The sequence below is a fragment of the Oryctolagus cuniculus genome, chromosome 6, assembly GCF_964237555.1.
Source record: "Oryctolagus cuniculus chromosome 6, mOryCun1.1, whole genome shotgun sequence".
Lineage (NCBI taxonomy): Eukaryota > Metazoa > Chordata > Mammalia > Lagomorpha > Leporidae > Oryctolagus > Oryctolagus cuniculus.
Window position 1 is genome coordinate 81,598,241 of NC_091437.1, and position 14,724 is coordinate 81,612,964.

At 38.2% G+C, this 14,724-nt stretch overlaps 1 protein-coding gene and 1 long non-coding RNA gene across 17 annotated transcripts in view; one reads left to right on the forward strand and one right to left on the reverse strand.

Annotated features, from left to right (window-relative positions):
* Positions 1-14,724, forward strand: part of LOC103348026 (uncharacterized) — a 112,116-nt gene that overhangs the window by 26,936 nt on the left and 70,456 nt on the right. For 8 of the 10 annotated variants that reach the window (XR_011390001.1, XR_011390002.1, XR_011390003.1 and 5 more), the window contains exon 2: positions 2,723-2,806. This is a non-coding gene — a long non-coding RNA (uncharacterized lncRNA). Of the gene's footprint in view, positions 1-2,722; positions 2,807-3,018; positions 3,121-14,724 lie in introns of all 10 variants that reach the window. The other 2 variants (XR_011390006.1, XR_011390007.1) reach the window with 1 other exon arrangement.
* The window catches only part of LOC100357467 (short-chain dehydrogenase/reductase family 16C member 6), a 61,324-nt gene that overhangs the window by 18,755 nt on the left and 27,845 nt on the right, over positions 1-14,724 (reverse strand). For 4 of the 7 annotated variants that reach the window (XR_007919063.2, XM_051844500.2, XM_051844501.2 and 1 more), the window contains exons 6-7: positions 4,656-4,781; positions 2,028-2,171 (exon numbers count right to left, since the gene is read on the reverse strand). Coding sequence is in view for 6 of the 7 variants with exons in the window: in XM_051844500.2 (XP_051700460.1) it covers positions 2,045-2,171; positions 4,656-4,781 (253 nt within the window). In the remaining variant the exon portion in view is untranslated. Of the gene's footprint in view, positions 1-1,998; positions 2,172-4,655; positions 4,782-9,787; positions 9,908-14,724 lie in introns of those variants that run through there. The other 3 variants (XM_051844498.2, XM_070076622.1, XM_051844502.2) reach the window with 2 other exon arrangements.

Genomic DNA, 14,724 nt, shown 5'->3' on the forward strand with positions numbered 1-14,724 from the left:
GTACTAGGAATTGTTTAACATATGTGGATGCATATAAAAATGGTAAGTTACAATTTATTTTATTCAATAAGCAGGTTTAGTACTACTAAGGGCCTTGATATGATTATATAACTTCAGGAGGAAGTATTTGGCAATACAAGTAAGTCTTCACTTTGTGAAGGTAAACATTATACATTTGTGAGGTAAACATTCTTAACTATAAAATTAATGTGTATTTTGAAACCTGATATTGAAAAATTATCAGCCTATGGGGCCAACACCATGGCTCACTTGGTTAATCCTCCGCCTGTGGCGCTGGCATTCCATATGGGCGCCGGGTTCTAGTCCCAGTTGCTCCTCTTCCAGTCCAGCTCTCTGCTGTGGCCCGGGAAGGCAGTGGAGGATGACCCAAGTGCTTGGGTCCTTGTATCCACATGGGAGACCAGGAAGAAACACCTGGCTCCTGGCTTCAGATCAGCACAGTGCCAGCTGTAGCGGCCATTTGGGGAGTGAACCAGTAGAAAGAAGACCTTTCTCTCTGTCTCTCTTTCTCATTGTCTATAACTCTACCTGTCAAATAAATTTAAAAAAGAAAAAAAGAAAAATTATCAGCTTAAAACACTAATTACAAGGTCAAGTATATATCGCATAATTTTTTTAAACTAAAAAGATTTATTTACTTATTTGCAAGGCAGAGTTATAGAGAGGGAAAGACAGAGAGAGGAGAGAGAGAAATCTTTTTTTTTTTTTTTTTTGACAGGCAGAGTGGACAGTGAGAGAGACAGAGAGAAAGGTCTTCCTTTGCCGTTGATTCACCCTCCAATGGCCACCGTGGTCAGCGCGCTGCGGCTGGCGCACCGCACTGATCCGATGGCAGGAGCCAGGTACTTCTCCTGGTCTCCCATGGGGTGCAGGGCCCAAGTACTTGGGCCATCCTCCACTGCACTCCCTGGCCACAGCAGAGAGCTGGTCTGGAAGAGGGGCAACTGGGACAGAATCCGGCGCCCGACCGGGACTAGAACCCAGTGTGCTGGCGCCGCAAGGCGGAGGATTAGCCTAGTGAGCCGCGGCGCCAATTGAGAAATCTTGATTTACTGATTCACTCCCCAGAGGGCCATAATAGCTTGGGCTGGGTCAAGCAGAAGCCAGGAGCCTGGAGCTTCATTCAGGTCTTCCACATAGGTGCAGGGACCCAAGCAATTGGGCCATCTTCTGCTGCTTTCCCAGGCACATTAGCAGGGAGCTGGATTGGAAGTGGAGCAGCCAGGACTCGGACCAATGCCCATATGGTATGCAGGCATCCCTGGTGGCAGCTTAACTTGCTGGGCTACAACACTTGACTCATCTTTATTTTTATTAATTAATTAATTAACTTATTTTACTTGAGATGCAGTTGCACATAGAGATAGAGAAATAGAGAAAGAGAGAGACCTTCCATTCACTGATTCACTTCTCAAATAGCTGCAACAGCCAGGGCTATCTAGGCTAAGCCAAGCCAAGCCAAAGCCGGGAGCCTGGAACTCTGTCCTGATTTCCCTCCCATGTGGGTGGCAGAGGCCCAAGGAGTTAGGCCATCCTCTGCTACTCTCCCAGGCACGTGAGTAGGCAGCCAGATTGGAAGTGGAACAGCCAAGACACGAACCAGCATTCATATGAGATGCCAGTGTCACAAGTGGCAGCTTAGTCCACTGTGCTATAACGCCAACCCCTACTTGCCTCTTTTCCAAAAGTATTACATACTATTTTAACGTTAAATTAGAGTCAATTCACATTATTTTATTTTTTTCACATTATATGTTTTTATAAATATTTTCAGAGCCCATTGGAAAGGCTGTGATATCCCTATTTATTAAAATAACAAAACAAAACATGGTGGCAGAAACCAGATAGATCATTTAAATGCTTAGAAAAATAATGAATGAAAACAGTGTCCTGGGAATAAGGCTGGCACTTTTGAAAGCTTCAATGATCCTTGATCGACCAGAATGCCTTCAACATTAGAAGGAATTCCAAACAGGCTATCATTAGAACAGGTTTTATTTGATTACCACATTCAAAGCTTGAGTTATTGGTGTTTCCTCTCGGTTTCCGTCTGAAGTTCATTTTCTTTCTCTCTCCCTTTGAAAGAAGCCATGAAAGTGTCAGCTCCCAGGTACTCACCAAGGGCTAGCATCATTTTTGGAGATATTATTCTAGGGAAAAGCAGAGGAAAAAATTGGGATATTTTAAGAGAAGTCAAAAAGATTCACACAACATCTGAAAGGTGATCTGTGCCGTGCGTTTGTTATTTAATGAAAGGAGTAAACAGAGAACTGCTGTGTCCCATCTGAGCACTGTCAACATTCTCAGTCAACCATGCCTTTGTTTCAGAGTCACCCCTGGGGTTAGAAAAATTCTAATGTTCAGGTCATGATTTATCCGTATATCACAGTCTCCGAGTTCTGTGGAAAGACCTTGCTATCTTTACTTACTAGGCTGAAACACAGTAGCAAAAACTAGTAAGAAAATCAGATCACTTAAAACAGACTGTCTCAGGATCAGTGGCTGTACTTGTTCACCAGCTGATTTCAATGTGCATCCACGGTGAGAACCCTTGTCTCACATCCTTGATGATAGAGGCTGTATTCTCAGCTCAGTTCTGCTTCTATCAGCGTGGTTCTGCCCAATTTAACTTAGCAAATATGAGCTTGTATTTATTACATGCTATTTTATGTTAGGTACTCTTCTTTTTTTTTCTCTCCAGAGAGAAGTTAGGTACTCTTCTAAGCCAGAGCATGTAGAAGGAAAAAATGGAGAAAAACGTCTTCTGTCCTCAATGAGCAAACTGGTAAGTGACCATGGTGTGATGAGTGCTACAAAAAAGCAGGGTTAGGTGTGAAGGGATAGGACAATGAGGGACTTTGACCTGGTTCAGCAATCAGGGCAGCCAAGAATGACCGGAAATATGCTGAATAGTTAAACAGAAAAGAAAGTACTGTATTTGTCAACAACCTAATTCTATCCTGGTGATTCTCTGTGCTTTCTACTCTGTGAATACAGGTTTCAAATTCCTAATCTGCAAATTCTGAATCTGAAATGTTTCAAAATTGGAAACATTGTGATGACACAGCAAGTGGAAAATTCCAAACCTGACCTCATGTTGTGAGTTGCAATCAAAATGCAGGTGTAAAGAGAACAGCAATCTAAGAGACAAGGGATCAACCTAGGTGTTCATTGATGGATAAATGGATAGAGAAAATGTGGCATATAAACACATTGAAATATTTTCAGCTATAAAAATAATGAAATCCTGTCATTTGTGACAACATGGGTGAAATGTGAGGACATTATGTAAAGTAAAATAAGGCACAGAAAGACAGATGCCACATGATCTCATTCATTATGTGAAAATTTAAAAGTTGATTTTATGGTACAGAGTAGAATAGTGGTTAGCAGATCCTGGGAAGGGTATAGAGGTGGAGGCAGGGAATGGAGGCTGCATGGTTTAATGGGTATGGCAGTGCAGTAGGGCAGGAGGAATAACCTCTCATGTTCTGTTGCCCAGTAGTGTAACTGTGGTTAACAAATATTAACTGGATATTTTGAAATAGATAGTAGGAAGGATTTTGAATGTCTCAACACAAAAAAAACTATTTGAGGTGATGGATATACAAATCATCCCAATCAGATCTTTATGCATTGAGTACATGTATTGAAATGTTACATTGTACCCCATACATGTGCAGTTATAATGTGTCTATTGAGAAAAGGAGAACAAAAACCACATGTACTAAAACTCTTGCATAAAATTATCGTCAGACTATATATAAGATATATAAGGTGTACATGAAACAAAATGAATTTCATGCTTAGATTTGGGTCTCGTCTCCAACATATCTTATTACTTGTATCCAAGCATTGCAAAATCTGACAAAAATCCCAAATCCTAAATACTTCTAGTCCCAAGCATTACAGACGGGACACTCAGCTTACATTTATAACAGGAGAAATAAAGCTTATGGTCTATAATCAGACTGCAAATTTTGGTTTGAATCTTAGTGCTAGCATGTATTAGCTGTTTATCCCTGAAAAAGAAAAACAAACAACTCTATTTAAGTCCCAGGTTTCTTAAATGTGATGAAATTCATGCTAAGTTGTTACTAGAGTATCAGTCATTCAGTAGGCACTCGATAAAGGCTAGATGTCTTCTCTGGGCTGAATCCACCCATAAACACTTTGGAGTTCACAGTGTGGGCTTTGTATGATGTTATAGGCCCTTTCACTAAATTAAATGAGCAACATGCGAATTCCTTTAATATTTTTGTGACAGCATGCTCAGGTATTTTGTCCTTTGTTTTAAAATTGAACTCTACATTTGTCAAACTGAATAATTCACTGAAAACAAAAATACAACAGTCTTAACCAAAACAATGAAAACCCCCAAATAATGATGGTACACTCCTTGTTTCCATGCTAAAGTAAATATTATGTTTTCTGCAATGCTTAAATTGTTGCTGAATTTTGTCTATATATGAAGTAATCAAAACAGCAATAGTCCAAAAAATGTCCTTGCACTATTAGAGTTTTCCCTTCTATTTAGAAAAAAATACGAAATTGCTTTCTAGGCAAAGGAAGTAGCAATGATTGACAATGTGCTCACAATAACTAAAATGATAGTGAGGTCATTATTAACTTACTGTTTAAGGATCAAGGCAATGTATGCAAATTTGGGTAGTATTATGTAAACTTGTTCTTGTAAGATAGCATTTACCACTTTTTGGGCCACATATTCTGGCTCCAGTATAGGTAACAAAAATGAATACCTGTAATGATAAAAACAAGAGGTTACATCACCAGCATGATATTGTTTACTGTCATCATGATAATCACTTACTACATTTCAGAATGAGATCATAACATCGAGTTGTAAATAGTCACACAACAACTAAATAATCGGGATTGCCATGATTTTTTTTTTATCCCATGAACAGAATTGGAACCATTACTAGTTTATTTAAATTTATAGAGAGAATTCCTTGCTTTTGAGTTTTTGCTTCATAATGATCTGAACAGATGGAAATACTGGCTTTTATGTTTTATGTTCTCTTTCTTCCTTTTCTCTTCTCAAACATCAAATAATTAGGTACTATGAAGAAGCCAAATTGACAATATTATTTTACCAAAGACAATATCTTGAGTATCTCTAATATGTCATTTTAGTCAGTCCATTTTTAAGTACTAAGCTAATATAAATGTTTGCAGGATCAATAGCAGCTGAAATAGATGAGGATATAAGCAAATATCCTGTAGGGTATTACTTTGACTTTTATGTTCTTCTCAATTACTTGAACCACAACAACCTCAAAAATTTCTGTTTATCTCTACTGATTCTTGGGTTCTGGTTAGGTTTCCATAATTGAATGTAGGCAATTATTCTTTATATTTTACTGTCCTAAGATTTGTTCAGAACTACAGCCTGCAAGTCTCCAACATTTATAAAAGTATGTAATCTTCAGTCTTTCTTTTTCTGGAGACTTCTTTTTTAGCTTTCATGTGCCTAGGGACCTGAAGTTTGTAAGTTATCATTTAGGAACTGGTGTTGTGCAGCAGGTTAAGCTGCCACTTACTATACCAGCATCCAGTGTTGGAGGGCTGGTTTGAGTCCTAGCTGCTCTGCTTCCAATTCAGTTCCCTGCTTATGTACCTGGAAAAGCAACGGAAGGGTGGCCCAAATACTTGGGCTCCTGCCACCCACATGGGAGATCTGGAAAAAGCTCCTAGCTCCTGGTTTCAGCTTGGCCCAGCCCCAGCTGTTGTGGCCATTTGGGGGAGTGAACCAGTGGATAGGAGATCTGTCTCTGTCTCTGTTTTCATCTCTCTCTCTCTCTTTCACTCTGACTTTCAAACAAATAAATAATAAAAAAAAAGAATCATCATTTAGCATCACTGTCTTTGCTGTTATCCCCACAACCTCATCCTGGATGGTTGCATGCCTTCTTTTAACAGCACTTAATCACCTTATCAATCCTTACTTATATCATTATTTTAATCATAATATTTGAAACAAAGAAATAAAAATTTAAAAAATAATAAATATTCATTTTATATATATTTGTTATAAATATTACTGATACATGTTTGCAGATAATAATAAATAAAATATGCAATACTTTTTTGTTATAAATTACATACAGTCAATTTCTTCCCACGGAATGCTTCTGTTAATTTTGTGAATTCTTGCATCACATAGTTCTCCTGTGTGGGCATGCCACATTTTAATTGTCCATTTGTTAGTTGGCAGAGAATTAGATTCTTTCTACGTTTTTGCTGTTATGAATAGTTCTGGATGAACATCCATGTACAAGTGTTTGTAAGGATGTGCATTTTTATTTCTCTTGGGTGTACACCTATGAGGGGAGTTGCTGGGCTATAAGGTAACTCTGTGTTTAACATTTTGAGGAACTGGCAAACTATTTTTCAAAGCAGCCGTACCAACTTAGAGTAGCACCAGCAATGTATGCGAATTCCAGCTTCTCTCTAGCTTCACTAACACCATTGTCTACTTTTTTTATTATAGCTATCCTACTTAAGGTGAAGAGCTATTGTAATTTTTATAATAGATTTATTGAAATAAAATTCATATACCATAAAATTCAGTCTTTTAAGATATGCAACTTAGAGATTGTTTAGTAGTATCATTAGGAAATTCTTCATCACTATCTAATTCTAGAATTTCATCACTGTTCAAACCCTTATATCCATAGTAGTCATTCTCCACTTGTTTCTCCTCCAGGCTGTCCTAGATCATCAATAATATACTTTCTGTCTTCATAGATTTGCCCATTTTGGACTTTTTATATAAATGGAATCATACAATATGTGGCTTTTTTTGTCTTCTTCCACTGAACAATATTTTGTGGTACATCTATGTAGTAACATGTATCAGAATTTTATTCCTCTTCATAACTGATGTTTAGTTGTATAGAAATATTACATTTTGTTTTTTTCACCACTTGATGACCATTTTAGTTGTTTGATCCTTTTGAATATTGTGAATAATGCTAATGAGAACATTTGGTTAAATTTTTTTTCATTTTCTTCAGTATATACCTAGGAGTACAAATATGGTAACTTTATGTTTACTCATTTGAGGAACTGCTAAGTTGTTTTTCAAAGTGGCTGCATGGGCCAGCGCCATGGCTCAGTAACTTAATCTTCTGCCTACAGCACCAGCATCCCATATGGGCGCCAGGTTCTAGTTCCGGTTGCTCCTCTTCCAGTCCAGCTCTCTGCTGTGGCCTGGGAAGGCAGTGGAGGATGGCCCAAGAAGTGCTTGGGCCCCTGCATCCGCATGGGAGACCAGGAAGAAGCACCTGGCTCCTGGCTTTGGATCGGCACAGCACCAGTTGCGGTGGCCATTTGGGGAGTGAACCAACGGAAGGAAGACCTTTCTCTCTGTCTCTCTCTCTCACAGTCTGTAACCCTACCTGTCAAATAAACAAAACAAAACAAAACAAAACAAAACAAAGTGGCTGCATCATTTTACCATCCAGCCAGCAGCATGCAGGATTCCAATTTCTACACATCCTCGTCAACACTAATTACTGTCTGTCTTTTTGAGTGTAGCCATCCTAGCAGGTGTGAAGTGGTTCCACAATGTGGTTTTGATTTGTGTTTCCCAAATAACTAATAATGTATTTTTATGTGTATAGTACTTGTATACCTTTTTAAAAAATGTCTATTTAGCTATTTTTTAATTTTAAAATTAGTTTATTTTTATTGTCGAGTCATTGATAATTCTTTGCATATTCTGGATACATTAGCAGCTATGGGATTTATAAAAATTTTCTTTCATTCTTTCAGTTGAATTTTCACTTTATTATTGATGTTATTCTTTGAAGTGCAAAAGTTTTAAATTTTCATTAGTTTATTTACCTTCTGTTGTTGCTTGTAATAAATACATATAATAAACCATTGTTTATTCCAAGGTCATAAAATTTTCCCCATTTTCCTTTAAGAATTATATGGTATTATCTCTTACACTTAGGTTTTTAATCCATTTTGAGTTAATTTTTTAAATGATGTAGCAGTTGGGGTCCAACTTCATTCTTTTGCACATGGCTGTAGTCAGCCCAGAATTGTTTGTTGAAAAGTTGTCATTTCCCCACTGAATTGTCTTGGCACCCTGTTGAAAATCAGTTGAGCACACATAAAACGGTTTATTTTTGAGCTCTCAGTTCTATTCCACTGATATGTATGCCAAAATCACACTGTCTAGGGTGGCTTTGTAGTAAGTTTTGAAATCAGAAAGTGGTGTTCAGTCCTACTGTCTTCTTTTTCAAGATGGCTCTGGCTTTCTGTGTTCTTCACATTTCTGTATGAATTTTAGGATCAGCTTGTCAGTTCCTATCAAAATAGAAGCTAAGATTCTGATAGGAATTGCATTGAATCTGTTGATTGATATGGAGAGTAATTGGATCTTAACAATATCAAGTCTTTCAATCTGTAAATTCTGTTCCATTTATTTAATGTGCTCTTTTTATATGTTTTCTTCTTTTAGTATTTTACTTATTTATTTAAAAATTTAACTGACATAGAAAAATTGTACATATTTATGGGTTATCATGTGATATTTTGATACATGCGTACCCTGTGTAATATCCAATCAGGTTAAATATATCTGTTTCCTCAGACATTTAACTTTTTTAATAGTGAAGACATTCAAAATCCTTTCTTCTAATTACTTTTGAGAAATAAAAAATATATTATCAATATTTATAGTCATCCTACTGTGCAATAGAACACCAGAGCTTCTTATTCTTTTTTGTTGTTGTTGTTGTTGACAGGCAGAGTGGACAGTGAGAGAGAGAGAGAGACAGAGAGGAAGGTCTTCCTTTGCCATTGGTTCACCCTCCAATGGCCGCCGCGGCCAGCGCGCTGCGGCCAGTGCACCACGCTGATCCGATGGCAGGAGCCAGGTGCTTCTCCTGGTCTCCCATGGGGTGCAGGGCCCAAGCACTTGGGCCATCCTCCACTGCACTCCCTGGCCACAGCAGAGAGCTGGCCTGGAAGAGGGGCAACCGGGACAGAATCCGGCGCCCCAACCGGGACTAGAACCCGGTATGCCGGCGCCGCAAGGCAGAGGATTAGCCTAGTGAGCTACGGCGCCGGCCGCTTACTCTTTTCTAACTGTGACCTGTATCTGTCAGTCAACCTTTCCATCATCATACCACCCAACTCTCCCCAGCTTCCGAACTTGCATGAGATCAACCTTTTAGATTCCATATATGAGTGAGATCATGCAATTCTTGTCTTTCTGTGCTTGATTTAATTCATTTAATATTTAATATCTTCTTTGATCTCTTTCATAAGCATTCTGCCATTTTTGTAGTATTAAGTTTTACATTTTAATAAATTTATTAATATTTGTTATTTTAATGCTGTTATAAATGAAATTATTAATTTTATTTTTAGATTGTTCATTATAAGTTTGTAAGAGTACAGCTGATATTTGTAGATTAATTTTATATATCTTTATACACAGATATTTATCCTGAATTCATTTCTTAGTTATAACAGAGTATATATGAATATATATATATGTGTGTGTGTGTGTGTGTGTGTCTGTTCCTTGCAATTTTCAATATACAAAGATTATGTCATTTGAGAATAAAGGTAATTTGACTTCTTACTTTCCAATCTGAATACCTTTTATTTCATTTTTTGTCTAAATATCTTGATGAACAGAGTTGAGTTAGAGTGGGGAGAGTGGTTGTCCTTGTGTTGTTCTTGGTCTTAGGTAAAAACATTCAGTTTTTCACAATTACGTATGAGGTTACCTGTGGATCTTTCTTAGATGTTTTATATCAAGTTGTGGGGACTCCATTCTGTTTCTAGTTCTTGAGAATTTTTATCATGAGAGGGTGCTGGATTTTGCCAAATGCCTTTTCTATGTGAATGGAGATGATCACACGCTTTTGTCATTTATTGTATTGACAGGATATATTACATTATTTAAAATTGTTAACCCATCTTGCATTTTCAGGATATATCCCACTTGATCATGGTGTATTACCCTTACTATATGTTCCTGGATTTAGTTTTTTAGCATTTTAATGAGGATTTTCATAGTATGTTCATAAGAGGTGTTGACAATTTTATTTTCTTGTGATGCCTTTCTCTGGTTTTGATATGAAGGTAATATCACACTCATAGAGTTAGTTGATAAGTGTTTAGTTGTATTTTGGGTGAGTTTTTGAAATACTGATATTAATCTTTCTTCAAATGTTTGATAGAATTGTCCAAGAAGGCATCTGGACTTGTCTTTTTTTTGTGGGAATTCTTTAGATTACTAATTAAAAACTTTGTTTTAAGTACACTCAAAGTTTTTCTGTATTGAGTCAGTTTTGTTTGTTTTTTAGGAATTTTCCCAGTTTGTCTAAATTTGTTAGTGTAAAATACAGTATTTCCTTATGACCCTTTTTATTTCTGTAATGTCAGTAGTGATGTCCCCTCTTTTATTCTTAATTTTAGTAGTTTGAGTCATCTCTTGTTTTTTTCTTGGTTAGTCTACTTAAAGTTTTATTAACTTTGTTGATATTTTCAAAGAACCAGGTTTTTGTTTCATTTATTTTCTCTAATTTTACATTCCCTCAGTTATTTCTGATATAATTTTTGATATTTTTGCTTATTTTGGATTTAGTGTGCTCATATTTTATTTTATGGTTTCTTAAGGTAGAAGATTATTCACTTAAGACCTTTCTTCTTTTTTATCTAGTAATTTATAGCTATAAAATTTCCTTCTATGTTAGCTTTATCTCATAATTTTGATATGTTGGAATTATCCCGGCTGGCGCCACGGCTCACTAGGCTAATCCTCTGCCTTGCGATGCTGGCACACCGGGTTCTAGTCCCGGTTGGGGCGCCGGGTTCTGTCCCGGTTGCCCCTCTTCCAGGCCAGCTCTCTGCTGTGGCCAGGGAGTGCAGTGGAGGATGGCCCAAGTGCTTGGGCCCTGCACCCCATGGGAGACCAGGAGAAGCACCTGGCTCCTGCCATCGGATCAGCGTGGTGCACTGGCCGCAGCGCGCTGGCCGCGGCGGCCATTGGAGGGTGAACCAATGGCAAAGGAAGACCTTCCTCTCTGTCTCTCTCTCTCTCACTGTCCACTCTGCCTGTCAAAAAAAAAAAAAAAAAAAAAAAAAAAAAAAAAGGAAAAAGGAATTATCCCTAAAATTTTTCAAATTTCTGTCTTTGACTTCTAATTTTATTTCATTTATGTTGGAGAACATACTTTGTTTAATTTCATTCTTTCCAGGTCTATTGATGATTGTTTTATGGCTCCGCATGTGGTCTGTCCTGGAGAGTGTTCTATGGATGCTTGAAAAGATTGTACTTTCTCCTGTTATTGCGAGGAGTGCTCTATCAATACCTAGTAACTTTATTTATTTTATAGTATTCTATCTTTTTGATTATGGGACATCTTTTAATACTTTTTATTATATACATATATTATTCTAAGACATACAATGGATCTTAACCTACCAGAATCTACTTAAGATTTATATCACTTTAATTTCAGTGATATATAAAAACTCTACTCCTAAATAGATGCCTTACTTCTACCACTTTTATACTATTATTATTATGCCTACTATATCTGCATATGTTATGAACCCAGTAACACCATGTTATAATTATTACCATGTTGTAATAACCTACCTTATAGGTTTCATGTGTTAAAAAAATTCAAGAGAATAAAGAACACACATATATGAGAGTACTTCAAAAATATTCATGGAAAAATGGAATTAAAAGATAAGTTTATTTTTGGTGCCAAAGTTTTTGAAATCCATGCATAGTTTTTTTCATAATACACATTGTTGAGAAAGTTGAAGAGCAAAAGGCATAGTGGCTTAACAGGTAAAGCTGCCACCTACAGTACTGGCATCCAATATGGGCGCCGGTTCCAGTTCTGGCTGCTCCAGCTCCATGTTAATGCATGCAGGAAAGTAGGGGAAGATGATCCAAGTGCTTGGGCTTCTGCACCCCTGAGGGAGACCCAGAAGACGCTCCTGGCTCCCAGTTTCAGTCTGTCCCAGCTCCAGCCACTGCAGCCATTTGCGGAGTGAACCAGCAGATGGAAGATCTCTCTCTCTCTCTCTCTCTCTCTCTCTCTCTAACTCTGCCTTTTAATAAATGACTAGACCTTAAAAAAAGTTGAAGAGTATTTGTATTTGTCAAGTTTATCCTATCAACGCTGCATTTCTTGTTCTCCTTGTGTCTTCCTGTGGGTTTGAGTTACCATCTGGTATCATTTCCTAACTACAAAACAGCTTTGTACTCACCCACATCCTCTGTACTCTCGTCAAAAGCAGTACATTTCTACTGCTAATGATACTATTTTGTAAATATTTTTTATGCAATCACACTTACAATCAGTTAAGAGAAGAAAGGAGAAGAAAAATGCTTTCATTTTGTCTTTTAAAAATGATCTACTTTTCATGGGTGCCGGTTCGAGTCCCGGCTGCTCCACTTCCTATCCAGCTATCTGCTGTGGACTGGGAAAGCAGTAGAAGACGGCCCAAGTCCTTGGGCCCCTGCACCCACGTGGGAAACCTGGAGGAAAGTCCTGACTCCTGGCTTCGGATTGGTGCAGCTCTGGCCGTTGAGGCCATTTGGGGAGTGAACCAGTGGAAGGAAGACCTCTCTCTCTTTCTCTCTCTCTCTCTGCCTCTCTTTCTCTCTCTGTGTAACTCTGACTTTCAAGTAAATAAATAAACATTTTTAATAAAAAAAGAGTGTTCCAAATTTCTCTGAGCGTCTGTTCATTTTTGCTCATTTTCCTCCTTTTCTTTTGATTGTACAGTCTCTATCCATCTGTCTTCAAGTTCATTCATTATTTCTTCAGCCAGCTCAGGTTCATTGTTTGCCTGTTCTGGTTTACAATAACCTTTTTCAATTATTTTTTTCATTCATTGCCCAGATTTATCTATATATTTTATCTACTTATATTTGATAAGATATTATCACACCTTCTATTTATTTTGTAAACATGACTTTCTTTGGAACTTTGAATATGTTTATAATAGTTCTTTTTTTTTTTAAAGATTTATTTATTTACTTGAAAGGCACAGTTACAAAGAGGGATTGAGAGAGAGAGAGAGAGAGAGAGAATGAGAATCTTCCATCTTCTTGTTTACTTCCCAAATGGCTCCAATGGCAGGAGCTGGGCTGATCTGAAGCCAGGAGCTAGGAGCTTCTTCCAGTTCTCCCATGCAGGTACAGGGGCCCAGCACTTGGGACATCTTCTACTGCTTTTCCAGGCCATAGCAGAGAGCTGGATGGAGCAGCCTGGTCTTGAACCGGTGCCCATATGAGATGCTGGCACTGTAGGCAGTGGCTTTACCTGTTATGCCACAGCACCAGCCCCTATAATAGCTCTTTGAAATGTGCCTGCCAAGCCAAACATCTGGGCCCACTTAAAGATAATTTCTATTGTCTATGTTTATTCCTTTATATAAGTCAGACTTTCTTATACTTTGCATATCTCATGATTTTTTTGAATAACAGATATTTCAGGTATTCTATTTTAGCAATTACAAATAGTACTCTACTGTGGGGCTTGTTATGGTTACTTGTGAGGTGGATAGATGAGTTCAGTGAAGTCTCTCTGCCCCTATTACTGTCAATGTGTAGCTCAGATGTCATGCCTCAGAGGATGAAGATTCGTAAGGGATGACTGTTTTTATACAGGCCATCTTTTACTGTCTGTTTTTCACATCTCTTCTGGCTAGTCTGCTTCTACTTGTATCACACCCAGTCCTTAAGCTTACAAGTTGCCAACTGGTGGTACTATTCTTTGTGCCAGTTCTGATTCATGGTCTTATCCAATTCAGGTCAGGTCCTGTGATGGGGTAGAGAGATGCCAGTCTTTGAGGTTAGCATTGACCCTACCTGGCAGAACCCTCTGTACTATGGAGCAGGAGCTGAGGGTGACAAGAAGCTCAGTCTTTGCCGGCTACTCCAAACCAATAATCACTGTCAAGATGTGAAGGTTGCGGGTGGAAGATGGCAGGAACTGGTGCTGCCACCTAGTTACTGCCACCACCCTAGATGGATCTTCCACAGCCCAGAGCCTGGGAAAATGGAATCTGCTGGAATTAAGTGTCTAGTAAATCTACCCAAGATAGATCTGGCTTGGGAAGATGGGAAAGATGGAGCCTACCTCTTGATTGCTGATCTCACTGAAGTAGGTCTTTCATAACACAGAATTGTTCTAGAAGAGGAACTACAGCCAACCCTTGACTGAGAGTCCCTCTCCAGATCTTTCCTACCTAGTGGCACTTAGGAGTGGGAAAACAAGCACTGTCTGGCTGAGGCTATTTACTCAATGAAGACATTCTACTGTGTGTAGCTGTTGAAAATGGGATCTGCCAATGTTCTGTTGCTGCCAAACCACCCACAATAGTTCTTCTACCCTGGAAACCTGGGAGGCTGTCATTTGGTTACCCTACTTGTTGGAAGAGTTATACATAAAGGATATAGTATGTAGACCCAGTGCCATGGCCTTCTGCTGTTCTTCAAGAATTTTCATAGCTTTTGTTGAATAAATGCTTATTTGTGGCATGCCCATTGATCAATCTTCAGAGATTTTAAATGATTGTCTTTATTGTTTTTAGCCAGCTTAGTAGTTGGCTCATTGAGAGTTTCCTCCTCTACATTCTATCAACCCTGCATCAGCTATTCTGCAACTTTCTACACAGTTT